The sequence below is a fragment of the Lycorma delicatula genome, chromosome 3 (assembly GCF_047948215.1).
Source record: "Lycorma delicatula isolate Av1 chromosome 3, ASM4794821v1, whole genome shotgun sequence".
Lineage (NCBI taxonomy): Eukaryota > Metazoa > Arthropoda > Insecta > Hemiptera > Fulgoridae > Lycorma > Lycorma delicatula.
Genome location: NC_134457.1, coordinates 89,313,063 through 89,340,759, shown reverse-complemented (window position 1 = coordinate 89,340,759; position 27,697 = coordinate 89,313,063). Strand labels below are relative to the sequence as shown.

Here is a 27,697-nt window from a genome sequence, read left to right as displayed (position 1 = left end):
GATAAATTGTATTTTAAAGATTTTACAAATAGGATTAACATTTTCTGTTGAAATTTTTTTTCCAGTAAAAGTAATTGAATAAATCTATTTCTGATTCAATAAATACTATTCTAATGATTGAAATAATTATCAGCAAATAATGTGATTATTAGCACAAATAAAGAGAACGTACAGGAAAAAATCAACATAAAAAAGCATTATAATAACGCAATAGTTTATTACTATAATAAATAAGAGATTGATATTAGAATTTTAAAATTTTCATCTGTGATTAAAGTCTGTTTACAGTTTTTCTGAAGTTATGCATGTGCTTAATTTAAAAAAAAGTTAAAAAAAATATATTTACAAATAATTTAATTGCATATACAACTACAACTTTAAAAAAAAAGAAAAAATTGACTATAAAGAAATAATAATGACTAATACATTTTTTAAAAGGCAATTAATAAACCTTTTACATACTGGTTAATGTAATCAATAAAAATATACTAATATTTTTAAATATAAATAAAAAATAAGTAGTTATATCAGTATAAAAATAATCAATATATTAAAAATATATGATTTAAAAACGCTGTATTGTTTCATAATATTCCGTTTTATATATCATTATTATTATTATTACTGTAATTATCACTTACAAGAAAAAAATCTTAAGAGGGTTACATTTCACAAATCATTAATAGAACTCTAACGTTAATTTATATATTCATTAAATTAATACTAATTTATATATAATAAAACTTTGGTGGAAGAAATTTTAATTAATATCTTCATAAAAATTAAAAAAAAAAATTAAACAATTAGAGAGCCAACTAAAATGTTATAAAATCACACACAATATAAATTTTAAGTAAATTATGTTCTGAATATTTTAAGCGATCGAGCTTATTATTTTATTTTTATTTATTCAAATAAATACTTTATACTTATTGAATAAGATTATTAATTCTGTAAAGGTCTTCTAAAATCTCATTCAATAAAAATAAAAATTTGAACATTTCATCTACCATAGTTTCATTATCCATAATTTATGAGGCACACAATAAAAAATTATACTAATATAGACATATAATATAAAATTATGAAATAATTAACTTAATTAATAATTTTTTATTAGTTGAAAATTAAGGGTAGGAAAGTTGTAATTAAATCTGTCAAATGATAAAAAGAAACAAATCAATAAATAAGTAGATTAATAATTATAATGATTATCATTAATGACAAGGAATGTTTTTTTTTTATTAGTGCTTTTTTTTTAATAACTGTCATCATTATTAGCTTAGAGAAGAATATGAGTTTCAAATAACTAGCTTTTTAATTTGAACATGTTAAAATTTAAGCTATCAAATATTATATATATAATATAAAAAAATTAATTACTTGTTAATGTAAATATTGGATATTATTCAGTTTTATTTATAAAGCAGATTAATCAATAATTACTTTAGATTTGCACAAATAATTTTTTTTAATACATTTGTTCTTTACATAATTTTATGTGTTTTATATAATATTTAAAATTCATAAGTGAATAATTTTTTCACCAAAACATAATGAAATGCATTTTTCCTCAAATGATTGCTACTACACGTATGAAAATCAGTTCACCAAATAATTTCATATAAATATTTTAAGTTTAAAAAATAAACTCTGTATAAAATAAAACTGAAATACATACTATAAATTACTTAATTAAACTCATAATGTAAAAAGGTGATGAACAGTTCTTTCGAAAATATACAATTTTAAATAAAATGCTTAAAATTTTACAAACAAATTAATAAAGAAAACAAAAAATAAATAAAAACATTTTTTAATTTATTAGCAGTTTTTATAAGACACTAAACATATTATTTAAAACTAATTGTAATCAATGAAAATATAACCTTAACAGAGTTTTGAATTATTTTAAACAGCAACGGATAAACAAAAAGAATTTTTATCACTGAATAAGATGATGTAGCACGGTTTCTTTGTTACACAGAATAGAACAACCTAACTACATCTCCCATTTTTTAGATGGAAGCAATTTTGTTTTTATTTTTGTTGTTTTTTTTTTTTTTTTTTTAATCTGTCGATATGTGCTGTACAGATGCAGCCTTTTAGGAGCCCGACTTAATGAGACAAGATTGGACAACACGTGAAGAGATCAGAAATTATTCCAATTATCTATTTATAATGACGTTGCGGTGGTGAATTCATGTTCCGACTGATTTGCTCTTCATTAGCCAGTTGCGTACGGAATGCTTTCACCTTTTCTTGGAACTGCACCAGTGAGTTAATCTTTTCCTCTGTTAGTGATTCCAACATGGATGAATATGCTGCCAACATAACAAATAAAAATTTGTCAAATATTAATGGAAATAATTTCATTAAGTGTAATAGATATAAAAAGAAATAAAATAACAGCTACTAAATAGAAAGAAAAAAAAATTTAATTACAACTATGATAATCCATATTAAGCATATTTAGTGTGTTCATATCTTAAATGTATGATTAAAATCATGATTATACAAGTTATCACAATTTAGGAAAAAATTATGTACACAATAAGATTCATTATATAACTATACAAAAATTAGATACAAAGGTACAAAAACACATTTGAAGACTTTAATCCAAACACACCCACTACAATATTATTTGAGTTTATATAATTACTAGCATGTTTTTTTGTCACTTTTTTTTACAAATTTACTGATTTTACAACTAGAAACATAATCACTAATTTACAAAGCTCTTGAGTCAATTGGCTGAAGCCAAATGTTGTGTTATCTATTATAGAATTAACAGAGATATGTCTTCAGAAACTTACTGCATAATTACACAATATATATGCAATAATGAAGTACTACTAAGTATCACATTATAGTTTATTTTTGTAATGTGGGATTATAAATACATAGAAAACTTCACAGTTTTCTCTAGATGATATAAGCATTACATGTATATAATACTATGTGTCTGATCATTTACATAAAAATAATCAAACTAAATATGTGTGTAAAAAAAAAAATACAAAGGAAAGCTACCATTATAACTGTTGCTCACTGAAAAAGTAGGTTTTTAAAAACTTATATGCCTTCATTGAAGAATCAATGTATCTATCAAGGCTACAAAAATATCCTTGCAATAGTTAATTACAGATGTAATCCTTATGTTTAATTTTCTAAGAAAATCTTATTGAAAATAGTTAATAGTTTTTCCATGATGCTTTACAAAATAAAATAATCTAGAAAAATGCAGTTATAATCATTTAGAAACATTCATACATCAGATATATTTTAAATTGATTCTTTTCTAGATATACTACTGATAACATGCACTATTAGCATTAAGAAATTCTCTTAAAAAAAAAAAAAAAAAAAAAAAAAAAAAAAATTAATTTTCCTTAATACCGACCTCATTAAGTACCAATATATAAACTATAATTTAACGGTGGACATTAATATTTATACACTGTTCTTTGCAGAAAGTGATAAATTAATACAGATGAAAAGCACATATGACACCACACTAGTTTTATATTATTGCAGTTTTAACACAATGCTGTCCTCAGATCATGCAAATAACAGCAGTCTGGCAGTGAGGTCTTGTTTTCATAGTTACCTAATTCATTTATTTAACTACAGATTGGAGACAAATAGAGGATTTCATACATTCTTTCTGATGAAGTAATAAGAACCATAATTTACATTAATTATTTCATACACATATAATACATATGTAAATTAAAACACGTTAAAATAAACAGTATTTCTGTTTTTAATAAAATTTATTAAAACTTTATTCTTTTAAAATCATTATTTAAGCACTTTGTATATATAAATTTAGACTGTTCTAAGTATAATAATATACTGTTTCTAAGTATTATAATTATATTATAATGCACCCATAAATTAATTAAATTAAATAACTGGTGATATCAAGATATGTTTGTATTTTTTCAAGTTGCACTTAATTGTTTCTGTTGAAACAATTAGTGCACTAGCATAGTGCACCCTAACCAGCAAATTTATCAAATTTGTTAAGTAATATTACAATAATTCATGAGAAAGAAAAAATTAGGTACTTGCAAACAAAAGTAAAGGAAACCACTGAAAAAGTTATCAATAAATTCTGAAGATAATAACATTTTATAACAACTGTACAGAATAAATATACAAACAAATCTGAGTAACAGGTATTAAAAAAAATCCAATCACTCTTGAAGAAATCAGCAATCACAATCAGAAAACAAAGAAAGAAATGGAAGATAACAATTCTTTCTCAATAAAATGTATATATATTTTAACAATAAACCTTAAATATATAACATACATAAAACAACAAACAAACATACATATATACACAAACACCTCCTCTACATTCACTTATTCAAAAGGAAACCACATCTTGTATTTTTTAAATTATCTGACCAGTGAATCAGGCCCAAAAAGGCAATTATGGAGGTATATCTGCAAAAAGAAGTTCATGAAACATTAACCAAATAGATAAAATCTAAATTACGGAAGCTATAATTTACAAGTGCAAGTGCTTTACTGTATTATTATTTAAAATAATAAGGTGCAGGAAAGTTAATATCTGTGACTTGTTATATTTATTATATACACCATTTACAAGAGTACAGGTGGTGAAATAATAACGCTAAAAGTATTTATTGAGTAATTTTATTTTATATTTATCAATATCAATTATCCATAAAAATCTTTTTAAATAAACTTAAATTAGTATACATAAAAAAAAAAACAACAAAAAAACACTAACATCACTAGTTTAAGATAAATTAACAATAACAAATATAATATATAACCATCATTTCAAAAGAAATAACATTTTATTAAATTCAAAATTAAATTTTTTTTTTAGATAATTATTCAAATTTAATTTGCACTATATGGAGTCAGTATAACTGAGTATAAGAGAGAAGTACCAAACCAGTATGTATCTTCCTAAGAATTATTATTTCAACTGAATAGTGCATTATAAGGATAAAAATATATTGTATTGATATTCATTATACCTAAATCAAAATTCTTATCTTTCCTTAAATCTGGAAAGAACAAATTTTGAAGTTGAATTTCATATTTGACAAATTTGAACTGATATCAAAAGAAACAAATAAATCAGAAAGTTAAAGTTTTATCATATTTTAATGCCTGCAACAAGAAGGGCAGATGAGAAAAACATATATGAACCCTAGATATAAAACAATTACTGTAAAATTCTATAATTTTTAAAATAGGTGAAAAGATATCTTGACTGTTCATTTCAAAGTTGCACAAATGTAAATACCTAAGGTATAATTGAAAGTCCTGGATAAGACAATAAATGCATACTTCTTTTCAAGCTGATAAATAAATTCCATTTAAATCATTTGTAAATCAACTCAAATAATACCCTCAATAATCACCATAACTTGGTGGGTACAGCTTCACTTTGGATAGGTTTACAAGCTATTGGGTGATACTGGGCGATTTGAACATAAAATCTCATTAGTTAAAAATTCTTCTCTTCTGTAATGCTAGGAAATAAATATGTTGCTTAAACATGAAGATTGATAGAAAGCAAGATAATCCCGAATAAGAAAACAGATTTCTTTAATTAATGCTATTTTTTAAACACAATATTTGAAATATAAATAATTTCAGCAAATAAAATGTTTTTAAAACAGAAATGATGGTTTACAAATCCAACTTCCAATCTTAATAACACACTGTTAAATTTATACTTTATATTATTAGCTAGCTGATTTCAGTCTTCAAAATTCCAGTCTCTTTCGTTCAAACTTCAATTGGTAATGTTTGGTTAAAACTAAACTAACCATATACTAAGGAAATTTAAGTACATTAAAATAAAATTTATAATAAATTTTAATAACATTTTTAAAAGAGCATTTACAAAATTAGAAACAAACTTTTTACTTACAAAAAGATGAATAAATAAACATACAATAAACTTAAATGCTATTAATGGATAAAATCATAAAAAATACGAACATAATGTTATCAAATAGAAATTATGAAGGTAAATATTAGGAATGAAATGTAGGATCGGTCACAGAAATGAAGAATGTTTAATATTCAAGAAGTTCTAAAGCAGAAGACTAAATTTCATATTCATGAATTCTAAATAAAAACTGACATTTAGCATTCTGATGCTTAATTTTAAATTACAATGATCGATTCAGATATCAAAAAGATTTTCTTTGCAGCAAGATTTTGAAACAATAACTCTTATAATAATGTTATGTTATGAGGAAAAACTACAGAACAAAAAAAATTTAAAGATTACACAGTCATTTGTGCAATTGAAATCTATAATAATAATAATAACAGATGATGTAACATGCATGGGGAAATGAAGAAATAAGTTAGATAAATACAAAGATATCAGTTCAAGCAACAATTCCAAACTTACGCTTATCCAGTTTTGAACATGCACCAAGATTTATGATGAAAGCGTGACTTTATAAAATGCACTCTATACATGCAAAGCTTTTATGTAATAAACAATTAAAGAATTAAATATCCATCAACCATAAGAATATAAGTTTATCCTACATTAATGTTATGTCACCTAATGTTGCGTTAATTGTTAGATAGAATAAATTATTTACCATTCCCCATTACCCAACTTCACTGCAATTAAATCATAACATTAACACTGAAATGTTTCGTCAGTTTTGTAGCATTAGTAACCGAGAGCAGTCTTGTTATCAACAAAACAAACATCAATATTTCCATCAAAAAACTCTACACAGCTTGAATAGGCAGATACAACATCAATTAAATACGTCCCTTCAACAATAATTAATGAAAAGATTAGAGTTTCTCTTTTTAATTTTTATCATAATTACACCACTTAGTAGTATAGCTGTTTTAAACTGAAGTTTGTAATGTTTTAATCTGACTGTATAGAATAAATATTACTTAAAATGGTACTTATTGTAAGAGAAATGAAAATTCTACACTGAATAGATATAACACAATGATCTTTGAACTGAGCATGGAGAACTATATATTTGAAATTGTTTATTTCTATGGCAAAAGAAAATGATCAGATATTTTTAATATCATTAATAAATTCGATGTCAGATAGTCTTTGGTAAATTGAAATAAAGATGAAATGCCATGTTAAAATCACATGATCTGACTTCTTTCTAATGGAATTAATAAAAAATATATTTTTACACCTGTTACATTTTAAACATAATAATATTTCCCTACATATAACATTCAGCACAAGGTCATTTGAGCTAAGGTTTATTATTTTTTTCAGGATGCAGTAAATCTTTTGATGAGAAATTGTATCCAGTACTGCTTCAGTTTAGTAATCTAAGAGAGCCTTATTTGTTTACTAAATGCAACTTAAAACTGTAGTTGTTAAAACTTACTTATATACTTTTATTCTCCAAAATGCTACTCTTTAAGCGATCCCAGTATGTTCTGGAATATATGATTTTAAGTGAGGATTAACCATAAAAAAAATCCAATTGAAAGGTAATACATACAAGTGTGAATAGAAGTTAATAAAATTTAATTTTCATAAATACTGTCCCATAAATAAACAAATCCATTACAGATAAATTTAGTTATCTAATAAATCAACAACTAAACCTTTTTGAATTAGTTATAATGTACATGTGAACTATAAAGTAAAAAGGAATGAAATGTGAAAATTGAGAAATTAACTATATTACTGTGATAAACAAAGACTACTACAGAAAAATAAGTTAGACTCTTAGTACTAACAAATAATAAGAAAGTTCAGTAAGGATACATGCTCAAAGCAAAATGCAATACAAGATAATTAAGTTTATTTATATTTAGATTTATCAAAACCACCAATTCTTTATTAAAAAAAAAATCCATCATCTACTTTCATATATACTATTTATATATTATAAACGTATGGATACAAGGAACTGATACAAAAGTTCAAATTCTTTATATAAAAAACTCCTAAACTTTCTTTTCCAACTGTAAATAATTTATATAAATTGAATAATCTGAGAAAGAGGAAAACATTATAATTTTTATCTTGTTTCTATAAGCTTTAACAGTAAAGAATAATTTTATTTCTTTTAGTAGTTACACATGTTTTGTATTTTTAGGTGAACTCTTTATTTAATTTGTAATACATCTTAAAAGATAAATGAGCTAACATTACAGATTAAATGTATAGATTAAACCATCTAATAATAAAGTGAGGGTTTCCTCACTATTTCACTGTGATCATCATTATGAAAGAACTACTCAATCATTAACTTTGAATAGATGCTCTGGTAGCACAGTTCCACAAATTTTACAAGCGAGTAGGTTTTTCTTTTACAAATTTGTACTTTTCTACACATTTCTTAAATATTTTCACCCAAATATCAAAATGCTACTAAAAATCGGTTCACTTTAAACACAGCAATTTTTAAGTATGGCTTTCACCAGAACTAAAAATCTTCACATGTACTGAACAAAGAAATCAAGAATACTATCAATAAGTAATTATTTTTTAGGTTAAACTGTCCTTTTTTTGTTTTAGCTGTATATTTTACTGTATTAAGTTCATTTAAATGAAGATATTTTAAAATTTGAAGGTATCTGTAAGTCTTTGGATGGCAATAAGCTTTTAAGACTATGTTACTGCTGTTAGTAAACCACAATCTAAATCAAATTAACAAAAAACTGCAATAAATCTTTTTGCCAACATTCATTTCTAATACTGTATTTTTCAATACTGCCAATCTAATAAGCAATCATCATTAACAACCCCCCCACCCCCCACTGTCATTGTCTTTATTTTCAAATAACAGAATTTATTAATTTTGAATAAATTAAACTGAAATAACATTCTTTTTTAATTTCCTAACCATGTAATAATCAAAGTAGATTTCATCTGGTTTGAAGTTTTAAGAACCAAACAATCCATCATAATTGAACAGTATATACTAAACATTTAAAGCATCCTAGCAATATATCCTAACCGTAAATGTTTTTTTTATGAATATACTAAAACTACAGTATTTTACTGTATTTTTTAAGTTTGCTGAAGACATTTCTCCTTCTTCAGAAAAGTTTTAACTTTTTCTCCTGTTAATATAAATTCTAATTGTATTAAACTATAAGAAAATCTAATTCTGCTTGATGAAACAATGGGAGGAAGAATTTCTGAAAATCAAAATCCTAGCTGGGAATTTAGAATGCCAAGCATTTAAAAGTTGTAAAAGATATTTTAGTGAATTATACTTTTAAAATCTCTTCAATACAGATCCATAAAATGAACTTTTCATCATTCTTTTCTGTAAGCTTCCTCTCATAGTACTGATATTTATTGAAACCTAACTTAAGCAAGCTGAAAAACCTACCTAATTTCATACTATGAATTGTAAAGATGCAATGATAAAATGGAAGGAATGATATGAGTGCTGGTTAAGTCTATTGTTTAACTATTTGATAAATTACAAAATAAAACAAGTTAATTTCAAGCATAAGATTTAACATATTCCTGAGTAATACAATATTGGAATGTAGAATTACTTATGGGCATTCCATTTTGCTCTTTATTTATTCTTGCTGTATTTATCAAGCGTTAACTATTCTAGTTAATAAAATCTGCAAAAATAGCAGCTATTTAAGAGGAAAAGATGACTGCCACACAGAATTTCAATGGATGTATAGAAACTTTAACAACCACTAATATTTCTATAAAATAAATTAGTACTACCATATAAAATAAATAAATAACATTGTATAGTTTATATTAAGAAGTGATGTTAACTACATAAGTCCATATCTAAACAAATAATTATTGAAATCAATCTTTTTAAGATTTATATTTCTCCTCAGTACTGTTAAATTATATTTTTAATTTTATTAATATAAATCATCTAGTACAGAATACTGAGATAAAACACATAAAAAATATTACACACACACAATAAAAAATATATATACAAGAAATATCGACCAGGATGCCATGAAATCTCAAGGATTACAGGCTCTACAAAACTATACCTGGGAAGATAGTGATGAAAAATGACCCACAGTTTGGAACAGGCTTTTTAATCAGCCTCAATAAACTCCATATAAGAATTCAAGTCACAATTCCCAAGAATCTTAACACTCGCTCTAAAAGCATCTAATAAAATGTACACTATAATAACCACCCATGCACCCACTAGTAATAAAAATAACTCTCCAAAAGACCATCAAGTTCTGGAATCTACTCGACCTGAATATCAATAACATCCCCAAAAACCATGTTAAACAATTAATCGAACACTTCAGTGCTCAACTAGGTAGAGAAGGATACTGTGATATCACTGGAAAATGGCCTGCCCAAAAGAAAAACAATTGACCGAGAATCATTGATCTCTGCAAAAACCACAACCTAATATCAAAACCCACACATTTAAAGAGAAACCTGAAAAAACTCAACTAAACTAAAGGAGAATGGCAACTAGACCATGTCTTATGGACGAACACCACCACAAAGAGATTTGCAACGTAAAAGTCTTCCAAGGAGTAGGCAATGGTTTAGATCACTATGTAGTCTAAACCAATCCCCTAAAACTAAAAGAAAAATCTACCCTACCTGACTAATCAAGGATGAAAATTGCCAAAAATCAACCGAAAAAATAACAATCATGGATAAACTCAAAGATCTAGTCAACTACCTTAAATAAATCACAGAAGAATTAGCCCCAATGAAATCCCATAAAAACATTATTGGTGGAACAGCGAATGTGACAAAACAGTGGAAAAAAGACAAGATGGCTATTTCACCAATTCCAAAAATCAGAAACATCCTTCCAAAATTTAGTAAAACAAAGAAAAGAAACCAATCAAACCCTAAGGAGATTAAAAAGAAAACACCATATAAATACACTGAAGTCAATAGAAGAATTCAATAAAACAGCCAAGAGACTACTAAAAACCTTCAAAAATCACTCAAAAAATACAAACCCTAACCCTACTAATAAAGAATGTAAACTGGCTCGTAACAATAAAGTCAACATGGAAATCCTAGCTAAATATTTTTACAAACTACTAAAGTGCGAAGAACGGACAGAAACTTCAACACAAACACCCCCAATAACAACATCAGAAAACATCAACCCTCCCACAATAAAAGAAATCTATCAGAATTGGGTCAGGAATGACATTTTCACACACAACTTGTCATTCATCTCATATTCTGAAGCAATACCTAATGGTGCTCCCGGAGGTAAAAAAAAATAGAATCTGGAAATATGTAGGAAGATCGCCAAAATTGCCCTTCTTAAACAGCTTGTCAACATCTGGGTCAAAGAAGAACTATCACACTGGATGACAGCCCTCATCCATCCCCTACACAAAAAAGGGGATAAAAAAGATCCTAACAATTACAGGGGAATCTCACTCCTAGACACACACAAAATTCTTTCAAGAACCATCCTCAACAGGATCAGTTCACAACTCGAAAAATAACTAGAAGAATATCAAGGAGGTTTCAGACTCAGAGGTCTAGACCAGATCATTTGTCTCAAGTTAATAATGAATTACAACAGGAAAAGAAACAGAGACGTGGTGATAGCATTTGTAAATTTCAAAAAAGCTTATGACTACATCCATAGAGAATCCCTACTACAGATTCTAAGACATCTCTGACTACAGATCAAATTAATAAACACAATAAAACTGACCCTCACAAACGCTAAATCAAAGGTAAAATTTGGAGACGAGCTCTTGGAACCTTTTGGGATCAATATAGGACTGCACCAAGGCGATGGGCTCTCACCGCTATTATTCAACTGTGCTCTAGAAATGGTAATGAGGGAATGGCTTCAAAGTAAAAATAGGCCGAAAAATCGAAAAAAACTCTCTTGGTTTCACCAACGACTTAGCATTGCTAGCAAACAACATCAACATAGCTAAATCATAAATATTAGAAATTCAAAACATTGCAAATAAAATTGGCCTCTAAATTTCAATCGAAAATACAGAAATTATACCCCCAAAACTAGCATGATTAAAAAAAGTAAACATAAACGGTAATAAAGTCAAAATAATAACCCAATTTACATACCTCAAAAAAGTAGTAAGAAGCAACCTAAATGAAAAAAACCTCAATCCAAGTAAAAAGAAACAAACTAGCTAAAGCTACAACACAGTTATAAAATCAGAAGCCACTTATGGAAGAAACACTTTTCAACCTGAATGAACAATCAAAGACAGACTCCAGAAAATACAAAGATTGGAAGAAGCTGCATCAATAAAAAGTTCCAGAAAGATAGTGGTGGATTGTGCCCAACAAAGTCGTGTACAGAGTTAGAACACATCACTGATACCATACATAGGAGGAAACTAGGATTCTTTTGACATATTTTGAGGATGCAAGATTCAAGACTTCTGAAATAGCTAGTACAGTACAATCTCGATTCGAAAAACACCATGACAAGATGCAGATACATCAGAGAAATAAGAAAGTATCTGAAGGAAATTGACCTTACACCAGTACACACCACAGATAAAATAAAATTAATCAAGAACAAAAACACTCGCTTTACTGACAAGATGAAAATTTTCAACTCTAGAAAGGGCACAAAGGTCAGAACATATGAAAAAGTACTGGGAGGACGGCAACACCCAAATAGTCCCATCAAAGAGACTTTGATAACGGACTGACAAAAATGATTCTATGCAGTGATAAAAGATAATAATAATAAAATAGAAATTTCATATATAAATACAAAAAAAAATTTCAATTTGATAAACCAACAGACAACATTTGGGGAGACAATCTTATAAAAACAGCAACAGATCAACACTCATATAATAAATTAATATGCAATTTTCATTATAATGTTACGGTAATGTAACAAACATTGAACACTATGTGCATGACTTATTTTAGTATTTTTCATTTTTTACACTTAAACATCTTTTTAATTTGTATTTTAATTAAATAATTCAATCATACTGAGAACGCAGCATCCTGAAAAAGTATTTTCATGATAAAATTAAGGTATCACGTCTTATCTCAATATTCTGTACTGGGTGGTTTATACTAATAAAATTAAAAATATAACTAAACACTTAAAATGGCTATTTTATAAAATATTTCAAGCAATTGGTATTCGAAAAATAAAATTTTCAAAAATGTTTGTTGTTGAATGTTGGTCAGTCGGTGTATGATTGGTAGGGGAATTAGAATTATCAGAATTATGATTTAGCCATATGAATAAAATTGTATAAAGGATAGGTAACACAGAATATGCAGCTAACGATCTCAAAGAAAGCTCACCGTCCTGGTCATAATCCACTGTCCGAGTCATTGATAAGAGATGAATATCACGTTCTTGCCATACTCTATTTTCATTAAGTAGTGCCTTATGAGCATCTAAAACCTCTTCCTCACGCAACTGTAGTTGTGAAACAGCTTCGTGGAATGTTAAAAGGTCCTGTGACAATTCTCCTTCCTGAAAAAAAGTATAATATACATTAAAAAAATTAAACAACTCTCTTAAAACTGATGGTAACCTTAACAATTTTCTTAAGAGCAAAATGTTTGTATCAACAGTTATATCACAATCAAAATGAGTTGTCAATCGTAAAATCTTCAAGAAATGCAATTTCGACATTAGAAATGTACACTAGCAAAATAACATCAACAGTCATAATATATTTATTACACTATAATTAAAATATAAAATGCAGAACTTATTACATCTTATGAGCTAAGAGGAAATAGTTTATTTTGATTTAACACAACAAACTCAGAGAAAAATTTTTAACCAAATACAACAATCTAAATCTAATACCATATTGACATTACTTTCTGCTTAAGACATCACAAAAACAGAATTGACCTGAAACAATTCCTAATGTGGTCAATAGTTTTCTATATGTGTTATGTCTCCTGATACAATCAAGTATTTCCAAATGAAAGTAAAATAAAAATCTTATATACATAATATTTAATACTACACTATTATAGAGAAGTGCATCACATTAGCGTTAAGCCCATTCCATTTTCAGTGGCTTCAAGGACATAAGCTGTCAATAAACAGATTTTGTTTGTACCAAACAAGTCAAGTGAAGTTTATATAAATAAATTTGACATTTAAAAGTACAAACAGCATATTAGAGAAAAGTAGATCCTACATTTATGAAAACTAGCAATAACAACCCACTTAATTTAATAAGTAATAAATGATTAATGGGTTGTGCAGGATTATTTGGTGCCAGTATTTGCCCTTGTAAATATTATAATTTTTTTTTTATTGCACCTCTTATTTTGTCCATTCTAGCATGAATGTAATTAGTTTTACAGTGAGAATTTTAAGACTATCCTAATGTGTTAGCAAAATTGATATAGAAAAGTGAATACTCAGCTTGTTTGATGTTCATTGTTGATGAAAAGATCTCTTCTACTGGAAGTATATAAGGTATGTATCCAAACAAGAAACGAGGGTCCGATTTCAACACCACAAAAGAACACTTAACTAGACTGTTTTTACACAGCATAGAACAATATATAATCTGCTTGTTCAGATGATTTCAAAAATTTAAGTTAATTTAAAAATTCAATGAAGAAGAATCTTGTTATTTTTACCTAAATATTATTATTTGTTGTTACGATCTTATGCGTATAGTTTATATGTCTTTAAATGATGAAGATTAGATGGATGAAATGATATGTGAAAAGCCATCAGACCCTTAAAGAAAATTAATCTGCAACAAACTGATATATGTGGGAAAATGTAGCCGTTTGATTCTAAGGGCTTGATTTACGACCACTCTTCTTCAGAAACACAGATTAGGTCACTATAGTGGGAGGTCTACTGTACTTTGCTTCGGTTCACAAACAATTCCCATGATTTCACAGACAATGCAAATAAACAAGAATAATCATGAGGCCATCAGATAAATTAATACCTTTTTAACAGACCAAAAGTAATACACAAAAAATATAGTCGGTTTTAAACATAAATAGGGAAAAATACTCCTCATTTCATTTATACTATTAAGTTAGAGTGTTATTATTAACAGTTACACTGTTAAGTGTTTTTTAGTATAAATATAATCAAAGTCCAAGAAGACAAGCAACATCTCTTTGACAAATTATTTACAAGTATTTATATGAGTAAAATATATAAAAAAAGAGCTTAATTTTCCTTTGAAATATCTTCATAATAAATACTGCTGTACCACCATAGTTTTCTGAGTTGTGCATGTTTAACACATTTTCAGGGTAATTATCTACTTGATTAACACACTATGTAAAATTTCTAACATGACAAAATATTATCTTGTACTTAAATTAAAATAGTAACCACTAGAATAAACATGGATAAGGAATGACGAATCCTTGATGAAAAGTTATTTAAAAATGGTTTTTAGCATTAAATATTCTATCTTTTAATGCTGAAAACTATTTTTAAATGACTAGCTATTTTAAACTGGCTATGTTTAAACACAGCCCAGGGCATCAAGTAATACAAAAGTATTTTTGTAAAAAGCTGGTTCAATGAAGTATGAAACTTTTCAAAACTTTCAGAACGAATTAATTGACTATAGGTCAATTCAATTTCATATGGGCATTGGGCAATTTTCGAGTCAGATGTAATAGTAGTGCAGGTGCAACTTATAATTAATAATAACAGATTATTTAAAGAACTTAAAAGTTAGCTCTGATCAGGAGTTAGTTTTATAAAATATTAAATCCATCTCCAACTTAATGACATTTACTGTAATTATTCCATGCAGACAAAAGATATAAGCCACCACTACAAAAAGGTGTCTTATGGAGAAATAAACAAGCTACTATACTATCAGTCTACTTAAGCTGTACATTTTTTTTTACATACACAAGGTTAATTTAATTAGTTCATTGAATCTGTTATAAAATTAAACAACCTCAGTTACAACCTTTAATGGTAAAACCATGCTACATGATTATTATGCTCATCTATGATTTTCCTTCTTTTACTATGTCATTATTTTATATCACAAACTTCAAGCTTGTACGAAATTATCTAATATGATTAATGTCAAGTCTGACCAAGATACTATAATTTTCATCTGAAAGTTACTTTAATTATGAAAGTATTTACAAACCTATGAAACTTAAACAAATCTTACCTTTTTCAGAAACTGTTGATATTTAAAAAAAAAATAAAAACACAAAATTTATATTTAATTAAATGCAATTCATAAAAAAATAAGAACAGAAAAAAGTGACTAACATTGAGCGATCGTAGTGTAGCTAAATCACTATCCTCGATTCCAGCATTATTTTCATTATTCCAGTTACCTTCTTCGCTATCACTAGCTGGTGAATTTTTACTTTCTGTGGTAGGATTTGTGGCAGCAAGCTCCTTCACACGGTCTGCATACCTTAGTGTATTTAGGGAGTGTTCACACGAGCTCATACCAGGACTTATCATAGCAATCTGCAATTAAAAATGTAAAGAGAGTTTATACACATAAAACTAGAAATGATTATGAGTATTAACATTCTCCATAAAGATATGTTCTAAACAAACCATTTATATAAAAATTAGAATACAGGAGTGATATTTACATTAACTTCATAAATATATCTATTTTAACATTTTTGTGAACATTTAAGCAGTTTTTAAAGACTGATTAAGTAGTGCAAACAACAGAGGAATATAATTATAATAAACATTCTGCTCTATAAACTTTCTGTAATATCTTTAGTGCATAAATTAAACGTGTTTCATGCAGGATCATAAATCAGACGATGTGATAATGAAAAAATAATATGGACCTGCTAAATTTTTCAGCACAAGTGGTATATAAATAACATATCATATGATGGTGGATTTCTAGGATATGTTTGCAAGAATATAACGACAGATATGGCTATGATGGAAGAAACCGCAGAAAAGTGAAAGTAAGAAAGGAAAATGAAATACATTAGAATTATGTGATGCATACATGTGAATGAATACTAATCATCCTCGAAATAGACAGAATAGTTCACATAATTCTCAGAAGAGAAACAATGCACCAATACCTGCACAAGTCAATACAATGCAATTTTTTTTATGTCCATAATAAATAAATGGTAACCAGCATCGCTACATGTCATCTTATTTCTGACCCCAAGAGAAACAACTGTTATACAGACGACACTGGAAGCTTTATGAACATTTTATCAATATCTTATGAAAATACAAGCACTTTAGGATAGTAACAAACTTATGAAAAAACATGAGAATATATGTTTTACTTTATGAAACACAAAGTAACATTGTTGTAGTCAGTTAATGAAATAGTGCCAATTTAATATAATAATACTAAGAATTGTTATCACATCATACGATGTTTGGTTTATTGATTATAATTCACTAAACTATTTAATTAAAAATTTCCCATCATCACTAATCCTATAATTTCTAGTTTGCCATTTACTTAATACTTAATTACATACATATATTCTCATGTTTTTTTGTTTAAAGTTTGTTACTATCCTAAAGTGCTTGTATTTTTATAAGATATTGACAAAAATGTTCATTAAGGCTTCCAGTGTCTTCTGTAAACAGTTGTTTCTCTTGGAGTCATAAATAATTTATTATAATGTATAATTTCTGAGATTTTTAATACCTAATTAATGGCAATGATCTTTGAACATAACAGATGTGACATTATTTGCTTTCTTTATTTCAATTTTTGTGGAGCAAAAAAAAACTTGATTTAATGTATGTATTGAACAAGCATACAATTAATTGGTATGAATAGATATTTTTGACACAAGTCATAGACAAATGAAACATTAACTAATTGAAAATTCAATCAGGTCAACTAAAAAAAAACTTTCTTTCTAAAGAAAAATAACTTATCTAAAGAGGACCAAAATGTGTGTATACTCTTGCAATAATCCAATATGTTTAAGACTGACTAACGAGAAATAAGCAATGCTCAGCTCTAATTACCTTTATCAATCCACATAATCTCAACTGCATCTCCCCCTGTACCATACCTGATGAAACAGTATTATCTGTCTTCACTAAGATAGGTCTCAATTAAGTTATAGTGCTACATCTCCACCGATCTCAGATGCCAATCCAAGTCCTCTACTCAACTTGTCTGTCTTAGGAATATGTGCACCAATCCACCATGCTTCAATGAAAGTTGAAGCTAAGAAGAATAAATTCAAAATTGAACCTAGTCTTGGACCTCTTAAAGGTTTTGGGCACCAAATCTTTTCACATGTCAGGTTAATACATAAGACAACCCAGTCAGAGAAGAGTCAATCCCAGGGTGGAAAGTGCAATCTTCTTGTCTGTCCTGAACAATAAGGGCCATCACTAGTTCCACGAGTCCAAACCTTGATTGGCTGACACAGTGAACATTTGTTCATCAACACATTTTTTTTTTTTTACAATACTGGGAATAATAGTCACCCATGATACAAGACGATGTTCAAATTTTCATACACAGATCTACAATAAAACATACAATCTAACTGCATGTTTCCCAAATTAATTCCATATCATAGGATTGGGATCTGGGTAGGTCAGATCTAAAGAGGACCAATTAAGTATCTAACAAAAATGTGATTATGCAGTCAGTGAAAAAACTGTCATAATAAAAGTTTGAAAGGTAATCAGCATGAATACCTCAAAATGTTTATGTAATGGAGTGTGTACTATGCAGTTTAGGATAATCAAGAGCAAGCAAGAAATTCTTCATCCTATATTACACATTAACTCTTATAACATTCAGGCATATAAAAAATGAACTGAAGTAAAGGTCAAAAAATGAAATTTCTTTTAAAAATCTGTTAAAAATTTATAATTCTGATATGGCTTGATTATTAAATCAAGCCAAAGATTTAATAAAAAGTATTTTCAAGAGTGAAGAGAGTCAATTTTATGTAATTCAATAAATTAACAAAACCTGCTGTTATTGTATTCTATAAATTCCAGATTTATCTTCATGATTTAGTGCTGAGACTAATCTTATATAGCAATTGTTGAACTACTTTTTCTGAAACAAGGTTAGAGGTTGTGTTGATCAAATTAGAAGCAATACATAAGCGTTCTTAGAAACCTTTTCTTTTGACACTGAATATCTTCCTACACTACGTTTCTTCAGGATGGAACAACACATACACTGCATGGACAAATATGATCACTTTGTAACAACATATTCCCTGGTAGGATTGTTTTTTTTTTCATGATATATCTAGTCTTCCTTTTCAACTGACTTTGCATTCCAGAATCTTTTCTTTGCATTTACTTAAAAAGCAAAGTGTTCAAAATGAAACCACAGAACACTGACTAACAAACAGCTTTAATCTGAGAACAAGTAAATGTCAGAACTCCAGGTATTGTTCAGAAGGTAATTTTAAACATCTTTTGTAATATGAATGTTCCAACAAAGAACATATGAAAAATGTTATTTTAGTAAATTAATTTTAAGGAGAAACTAAACAAAAAGGAAAGCATACATTATTAAAATAAAGTACTTTATATTATTTCAATTTTACCTTTTTTGCCACATTCTTAATATATTTATATAAAACTAAATTAAAGTCATGAATTCTAAAGGATTCATGACTAATTAATTTATGATTCATTTCATGAATCCTTTAGGAAATCATAAATTAAAGCAATATTTTTTAAAAGAATAAGCTCTAGTAATGAACTGATCTGATGCACTTTTCATCTTCTTTCTGTTTTGAACAATACTTTTAACCTAATTTTCATTCGATTAATGAAAGAGAACGATAGTGTACTTATTACAAAAACAACAAATTAAAACACTACTTAATACCTTTAAAAAGGTACTGCAGGTACTAGCAAATATTTAGCAATTCAAACATATTTACACTTACATACTATCGCATTAATGCATTTATACCAATTACCACAGTATACGTGATACAAAAACTGTTTACAAATTAAAAAAAATAATTCAATATATATTTATAAAAATTATATTTACTAAAAACACAATTTCAGTAAAAAGATAAATTTTGTATAACAAAATTTTGGTACTTGTTTGTTATTGCACCACCACTTTTTTGATGCAGCTTCTTTAATTTCATGAAAATGAATAATAACATTTATCACAGGAGGGAAAAAGGACATTTTCAATGAAAAATAAAAATTACAACATTACACTCAGTGTACTGACGAATTGTACGTATATCAACATAACCTAGACTTGCTTCGCTCTCTAACATCGTTTTTTAATGTTAATTAGACAAGGTTAGCGGGCGAAGCAAGCAAAGGTTATGTTGATATAAATATGATTCGTCAGTACACAGAGTCAACATATTCTAAACAAACAACCTACACTTGCTTTGTTCACTAACAGAGATAATTTTTGTTTAATACACTATAATAATATGTTTAATGTATGCTGTTTTTTGACAAAGAAGTTTCACAAAAAAAAAGTGGCACCAAAAAGGGCGGTGTGATAAACAAGTACAAAAACGTTTTTAGCCATTCAATTGTAAATATAAACAGAGCTTCCTTACTCAAATTGGGTTTATAAATAAATACTTGTCCAGTCTGATAATCATTTTTACATAAACATAATCATCACCTATGAAAATAAAATTAAAGCTAGCTAGTAGACCAAAGATTTATCTTACCACTTTCTAGTATGACTTTGGATAGAAGCTTGTTTAGCACTTGAATATAGATGGGGATTCCCCACTTATATTATATTTTTATATTATACCGACATTACAGAATTGGTAAAGATATCGCTTTAGCTGTTCCTCTACTGAGATATCCTTTACATGTTTAGGAAGGAATCATTTCATTAAGAGCTTTTGTGGGATGTTATGTTTTAAGTCTTCTTCATGGCATTTCCCTGCTCTGCATGTAATGGAATTATAAGCCCTTGTTTTATAAATACTTCAAGATTATACTTTTTGATTTTGGTTCTTATGCTCTAACCTAGACAGAAAATTAGATTTAATGAAATCTGAATGGTTTAAAAAAAAAAATTAAGAAATACAACATACCATACAGGTTTTTGACTTATCACCAATAAACGAATCACGGAGCACTTGTGTAAGCTTGCTTGCTCGGAATGGAAGATGTGCACCTTTTCTTCCAAGTGCACGTATACACTCTTTTAAAGCCAATAATGATTTATTAATTTCAGCACCTTCAATTCCTAAAATATAACATAAAATTTACATTAAGACCAATACACATGCAATTTGAGATTTCAAAGTAAATTATAAGCAAAAAAAATTAATTTCAATTACTAATAATGTTTTAAGAAAGGGAAAAGTTTTTTTAACTTACTAGTCTGTCTGTTAGCAGATGATGTATCAGCACCACGTTCATTACCAGCAAGATCTATAAGTGAAAATTTTCCATGAACTTTATGTGAACCTGGAGTACGAACAACGATTTGGAAGACAGCATGCGATCGAGACGAGTTAGAGTTAGCGGATGTCTGACCCGAGGTTCTGGAAAACAAGCAAAATCCTATTAACACCAAAGTATATAACAGTCAATGAAAATATTGTTCAATAGATCAGTAAAACAATATATATTTATTAAAAAATAAGAATGATTATAATGATTTAGTCCTGATGTTTGGTACAAGGGACTAATTTTACACACACACACCTCTTAAGTTGAAAAATTATGTGTCAAAAGAAATTTAGAATTAACAATGTTTTTATAACCAAAATGATAAAATAAACTGGCAAAAGTAAAAGAAATTATGAATGTTTAATACTTTCATTTGTTTTTAAAAATGACGTAATGAAAAGTTTAAAAGAGGTTTTATTATAATAAAAAAGTGATATAATTTATCAATAAAATCTTTTCTTCTGACAATGTATTCAAAAGAAGTTATCTACTGTTTATTCATTAAGGCAAAAAAGTAACAGTAAATTTTTTTAAATTCTAATCAGATTTTCTAATTCACTGTATGATGGATTATTTTTACAATTAACTCAGCTGATTTGGGAAAACGCATTCACCACTACCCCAACAAAATGGGTATAACTGGGCTTTATTGCTGCCAATTCTCATCACTGATATTGCTCACTGCTGTTGGAAAAGGTGGGGAGGATAAGCCATGGTGGTGACAATTGCGTTCACCATCTAACAGCATCCACAAACTGGTAAAACATTATGAATGACTTCTATGTGCATTCTGGGAAATCATCACAATCGCAGCAAATATTATTGACATGGGAGAAGAAGAAGGCTTTTGCAACAGGAAGTGTTTATGCATGTGAGTTATTGCTTATATGCTCTCAGAGAGCAAACGATAAAAAGAACTAAATGTTCTCTGAGTATGCAATTTATTGAAGCTCTCATAACTGAATTTTTTTTTTCTGGACAAAAGACAATCGTCACTTTTTTTTTGAGGAAATCGAACACCATCCACTTCATGTTATGATTTGGGCCAGGATGACAGATGAACATCTCCTTGGTCCTTGTTTTTCAATGGCATAGTTAATGAAGACACTTATTTGATAATGATTGATTAGTGGTTATTTCCAGAAATAATGGCAAAAGGGATTGGTGACATCATTATGTTTCAGCAAGACAGTGCTCCAGTGCATTTTGCTTTATGTCTGAAGAGGACTCAATGGAATTTTTCTGAATCATTGAATTGGACGTAGGTCAGAAGAGTTTACCAGCTCCATTGCCTTGGCCAGCAAGAACCCCTGACCTCACCACACCTGACAATGCACTCTGTGGCTTCATAAAAGAAGAGATCCATAAACACAGGTATGTCAACAACCAGCAGGTGCAAGTAGCTGTTCAGTCAGTATTTGAAAAGATCACTCGTAATATGTTGTTGCGGATGAACAACTGGATATAGAGGCGCATACAGCTATACTTTGAACATGGTGGAACCCACAAGACGTTTTAGATCCATACAAGGTAAGCTGCACCTGTCCTAGTAATTTCATAACTAGCGTAGAACTACTTCCTGTCCACTCTAATCAAACACTTTGTAGCAAATATATGATACTGCATTGGATTTAAATCTATGTTTGAAATTTCAGTTTGTCAATAAGCAATTGTGAATAGATAACACATTTCGTTGCCTACATTTAATGGAGTAGTGGAAACATTAAAAACAATCAATACCTTTCATTTTCCATACCAACCTTTATATACCTTTCATTTTCAGTAAAAAAAAAACTTTATTTAGGTTTTTATGTTGAATTACCTACACATAATCTTTTTCTTAATCACTCCTATTTTAGGTTTGAAGAAATGAAAATAAAAGATATCAGATATTTGTCAGTAAATGTGATTATATTGTTTAATACTAACTCTAATTATGATTATTTTTAAATACTTAATTTAACTGATCCTGGAAAAGAAGTCGAAAAACCCACTTCATGAATTATTTTTTTATTATCATACCAAAATGTTAACATTACAATCATAATTGTATCACTACATTTAATCACACAAAAGCATGGCCTCCACAATTTATAGTATATTACAAATTATACCTGGCACTGTTTCCACGCTGAATAAGAGTAAGCACTTCTTCAACTGAGTCTACCACTTTTTCTGTAAGACCAACAATCTGTACTTGTTGCCTACCATCTTCTAAAACTCTTAGCTTGGCTTTGTCTGCCAGCAGATCAAAAACCTGAAAATTAAGTAAATAAGTAATAATAGAGAAGGAAGAATAGAAAAAAAATTAAAAACAGTTTAATACATTTTCTTTGAATCAATGCACCAGACAGATGACAGTAAGTCAGTGATGGTTAAAGTGTGCATGCAACTTTTATTATATGCAACTGGTATAAAACTACAATCATTTAAGAGCCACTATGTTTGACAAGAATTGTCAAGGATATAAAACAAGATAAAAATAGTACTAAAGGACCAAAAATTACACATGTTTCTTTTTAATAGCTAATTAATGATAAAAAGACAATTTGAAGAAATAATACTCATAAATTTTAAATATAATTTAAACACGGTATCCACTTTGTACATTTAATAAATATTAAAAATATATGGATATTAATAAATATATATTTATTAATATACATTAAGTCTTATCAAATGAGCTGACAGCAGAGAAGTGTAAATCACTCACCCATCAATTCTATTTTTTGTTTTTTTTTCATTATACTTAAGTGCTTTCATAGTGCACACTATATCATCAGTAACTTAATCCTCTCAATCCACCTGGCACACAGATGCATCTGCCTATGCAATAATCATGTACTGGTATTGCTCATTGCATTGCCTAGTAATTCTTTAAATGGAATGCCTTTATGTAAGTGTACATTTATTTGAAAGTTTCATATATAATTTTTTTTTATTTAACATATTTTCATGTAGATCCAAGATCTAGCTAGTCTTTGCTACAGATTTTTTTATAAGTTAATATTCATCAGAATTTAATTTCAATCACATAAAATCATTCACTGAAATTATCTTTAACATAAATCTTAGGGATAAGCCTATTTGAACATATAAATATATGCAACAAATAAGTAATGTTTATATACGAGGGATATATCTCTAAAGTAAAGACCAGTGGGAAATTTCTTTCCTTAAGGTTGGTGAACTTGTGTTGTTCATGATCACGCTAGTAATGTACACACAGCATTGTTGTCTGTAAGTTGTCGCTTTGTAGTATTTTTGATTACGTGTGAGTTATTACGTTATAAAATGTATAGGAAAATCGATGTTGCCGCAGACTGTGAAATACGTAAAGTCATATGTTTTTAAACCATCAAAATGTTAAGCCAGCTGAAATTCATAGGCAGTTGGTTGCTGTGTACGGTGATAATGTAATAAATAAAAGAAACATTTGAAAATGGTGTCATCCTCAATTGCCAACCAGACCAACAAAGGTCAAGCCACAGCCATTTGGGATCGGTTTGGAATACTGCTGATTGATCCCATGCTACGTGGAACAGTTATAAATGCAGAAGGCTACTGTGAAACTCTAAGTTATGGCACGCCACTCAAAATCTGCGATGTGGGCGGCTGACCGACAGCCTCATCCTGCTGCACGATAATGCACGCCCACATGCTGCAGGTCCGACACGTGATTTACTGAGACATTTGGATGGGAAATTTATGATTACTCACCATATAGTCTGGCCTTAGCTCCTTCTGATTAACATTTGTTTGGTAAGCTGAAAGAATTTTTGAGTGATATGCAATTCACAGGTGATGATGAACTTAAAAATGCTTTTATCAGAGGTTAAATGGGCTGGCGGCAGAAGAATATGATGAGGGTATATTGAAGCTGGTGTACCACTACAATAGTCTTAATTCAAGTGGCGATTACATAAAGAAGTAGTATAAGGTATGTTCAAGAGGAATAAAAAATATAAAGTTTTCTGAATAATTTTTTTTTTAAATGAAACAGTCTCAGATAACCTCTGATTTGTAGTACATGGAACTTACTACAAATTATCCACAAGTTCTATCAGACTTTAAATGTCTAACAAAATTTTTAAATTAATCTAAACAATTAATAAATAAAACAATAATAAATTGATATTTCAAAATTATTTGGATGGAAACTGCAATAGAGAGTCACATCCTTACACAACAAATTCATCTAATTTGATTAAACTGCTGGAAAATTCTGCTGGATGATAATTTTCATCCTCTCTTATGAAAGTCATTGTTGTGGATTTTAATACATTTTATAAAAATATTAAAATTTATACATTATAAATACACATTATGTATGTATTTCATGCAATTTCACTGCACATAATATTGTTTAACTTCGGTGATAAATAGGAATCTGTGTTTTTAAACACGGCTAGTCGTACGGTTTTTACCTACATTATTTCAGATAATTTACCTAAATATCTTTGAGATATTGCAGGTGTTAGAATCATTGTAATAAGGATAAAATCAAAACCAACAACGAACAACGATTGTTAACGTCTATATGCCTACAAGCACCCATGATGGTGATGAGATAGAGTGTGTATACGAAGAGATTGATGAAGCAATTAAACACGTAAAAGGAGATGAAAATTTAATAATAGTTGGAGATTGGAATGCAAGCATTGGAAAAGGCAAGGAAGGAAATATAGTGGGTGAATACGGGCTGGGCAAAAGGAATGAAAGAGGGACAGACTTATAGAGTTTTGCACGAAGTATAATTTAGTAATTGCCAACACCCAATTTAAAAATCATAATAGAAGAATATACACTTGGAAAAAGCCAGGCGATACTGCAAGGTATCAGATAGATTATATCATGGTTAAGCAAAGATTTAGAAATCAACTCGTTGACTGAAAACTTACCCTGGAGCAGACATTGATAGCGACCATAATTTGGTGATAATGAAATGTAGATTGGGGTTTAAAAACCTGAAGAAAAGGTGTCAGATGAATCGGTGGAATTTAGAGAAGCTTGAGGAAGAGGAGGTAAAGAAGATTTTTGAGGAGGACATCGCAAGAGGTCTGAGTAAAAAAGGTAAGGTAGAAAATGTAGAAGAAGAATGGGAGAATGTTAAAAAGGAAATTCTTAAATCAGCAGAAGCAAACTTACGCGAAATAAAGAGAACTGGTAGAAAACCTTGGGTTTCAGACGATATATTGCAGCTGATGGATGAACGTAGAAAATATAAGAATGCTAGTGATGAAGAAAGTAAAAGGAACTATCGGCAATTAAGAAATGCTATAAACAGGAAGTGCAAACTGGCGAAAGAAGAGTGGATTAAAGAAAAGTGTTCAGAAGTGGAAAGAGAAATGAACATTGGTAAAATAGACGGAGCATACAGGAAAGTAAAGGAAAATTTTGGGGTACATAAATTAAAATCTAATAATGTGTTAAACAAAGATGGTACACCAATATATAATACGAAAGGTAAAGTCGATAGATGGGTGGAATATATTGAAGAGTTATACGGAGGAAATGAATTAGAAAATGGTGTTACAGAGGAAGAAGAGGAAGTTGAGGAGGATGAAATGGGAGAAACAATACTGAGATACTGAGAAGCAGGGGCAGATAAATGTGAAGAATACAGAACAATTAGTTTAACTAGTCATGCATCAAAAATCTTAACTAGAATTCTATACAGAAGAATTGAGAGGAGAGTGGAAGAAGTGTTAGGAGAAGACCAATTTGGTTTCAGGAAAAGTATAGGGACCAGGGAAGCAATTTTAGGCCTCAGATTAATAGTAGAAGGAAGATTAAAGAAAAACAAACCAACATACTTGGCATTTATAGACCTAGAAAAGGCATTCGATAACGTATACTGGAATAAAATGTTCAGCATTTTAAAAAAGTTAGGGTTCAAATACAGAGCTAGAAGAACAATTGCTAACAGGAACCAAACAGCAACAGTAATAATTGAAGAACATAAGAAAGAAGCCGTAATAAGAAAGGGAGTCCGACAAGGATGTTCCCTATCTCTGTTACTTTTTAATCTTTACATGGATCTAGCAGTTAATGATGTTAAAGAACAATTTAGATTCGGAGTAACAGTACAAGGTGAAAAGATAAAGATGCTACGATTTGCTGATGATGTAGTAATTCTAGCCGAGAATAAAAAGGATTTAGAAGAAACAATGAACGGCATAGATGAAGTCCTACGCAAGAACTATCGCATGAAAATAAACAAGAACAAAACAAAAGTAATGAAATGTAGTAGAAATAACAAAGATGGACCACTGAATGTGAAAATAGGAGGAGAAAAGATTATGGAGGTAGAAGAATTTTGTTATTTGGGAAGTAGA

General features: G+C 28.7%; 1 protein-coding gene across 6 annotated transcripts in view; it reads right to left on the bottom strand.

Annotated features, from left to right (window-relative positions):
- Positions 1-2,032: 2,032 nt before the first annotated feature.
- The window catches only part of Klp10A (kinesin-like protein 10A), a 270,337-nt gene continuing 244,672 nt past the window's right edge, over positions 2,033-27,697 (bottom strand). For 5 of the 6 annotated variants that reach the window (XM_075360166.1, XM_075360164.1, XM_075360168.1 and 2 more), the window contains 6 exons: positions 23,474-23,616; positions 21,285-21,451; positions 20,996-21,150; positions 16,230-16,436; positions 13,286-13,460; positions 2,033-2,324 (listed from right to left, as the gene is read on the bottom strand). In XM_075360166.1, the coding sequence (XP_075216281.1) occupies positions 2,173-2,324; positions 13,286-13,460; positions 16,230-16,436; positions 20,996-21,150; positions 21,285-21,451; positions 23,474-23,616 (999 nt within the window). In that variant the 3' untranslated portion in view covers positions 2,033-2,172. The remainder of the gene's footprint in view (positions 2,325-13,285; positions 13,461-16,229; positions 16,437-20,995; positions 21,151-21,284; positions 21,452-23,473; positions 23,617-27,697) is intronic. The other variant, XM_075360171.1, reaches the window with a different exon arrangement.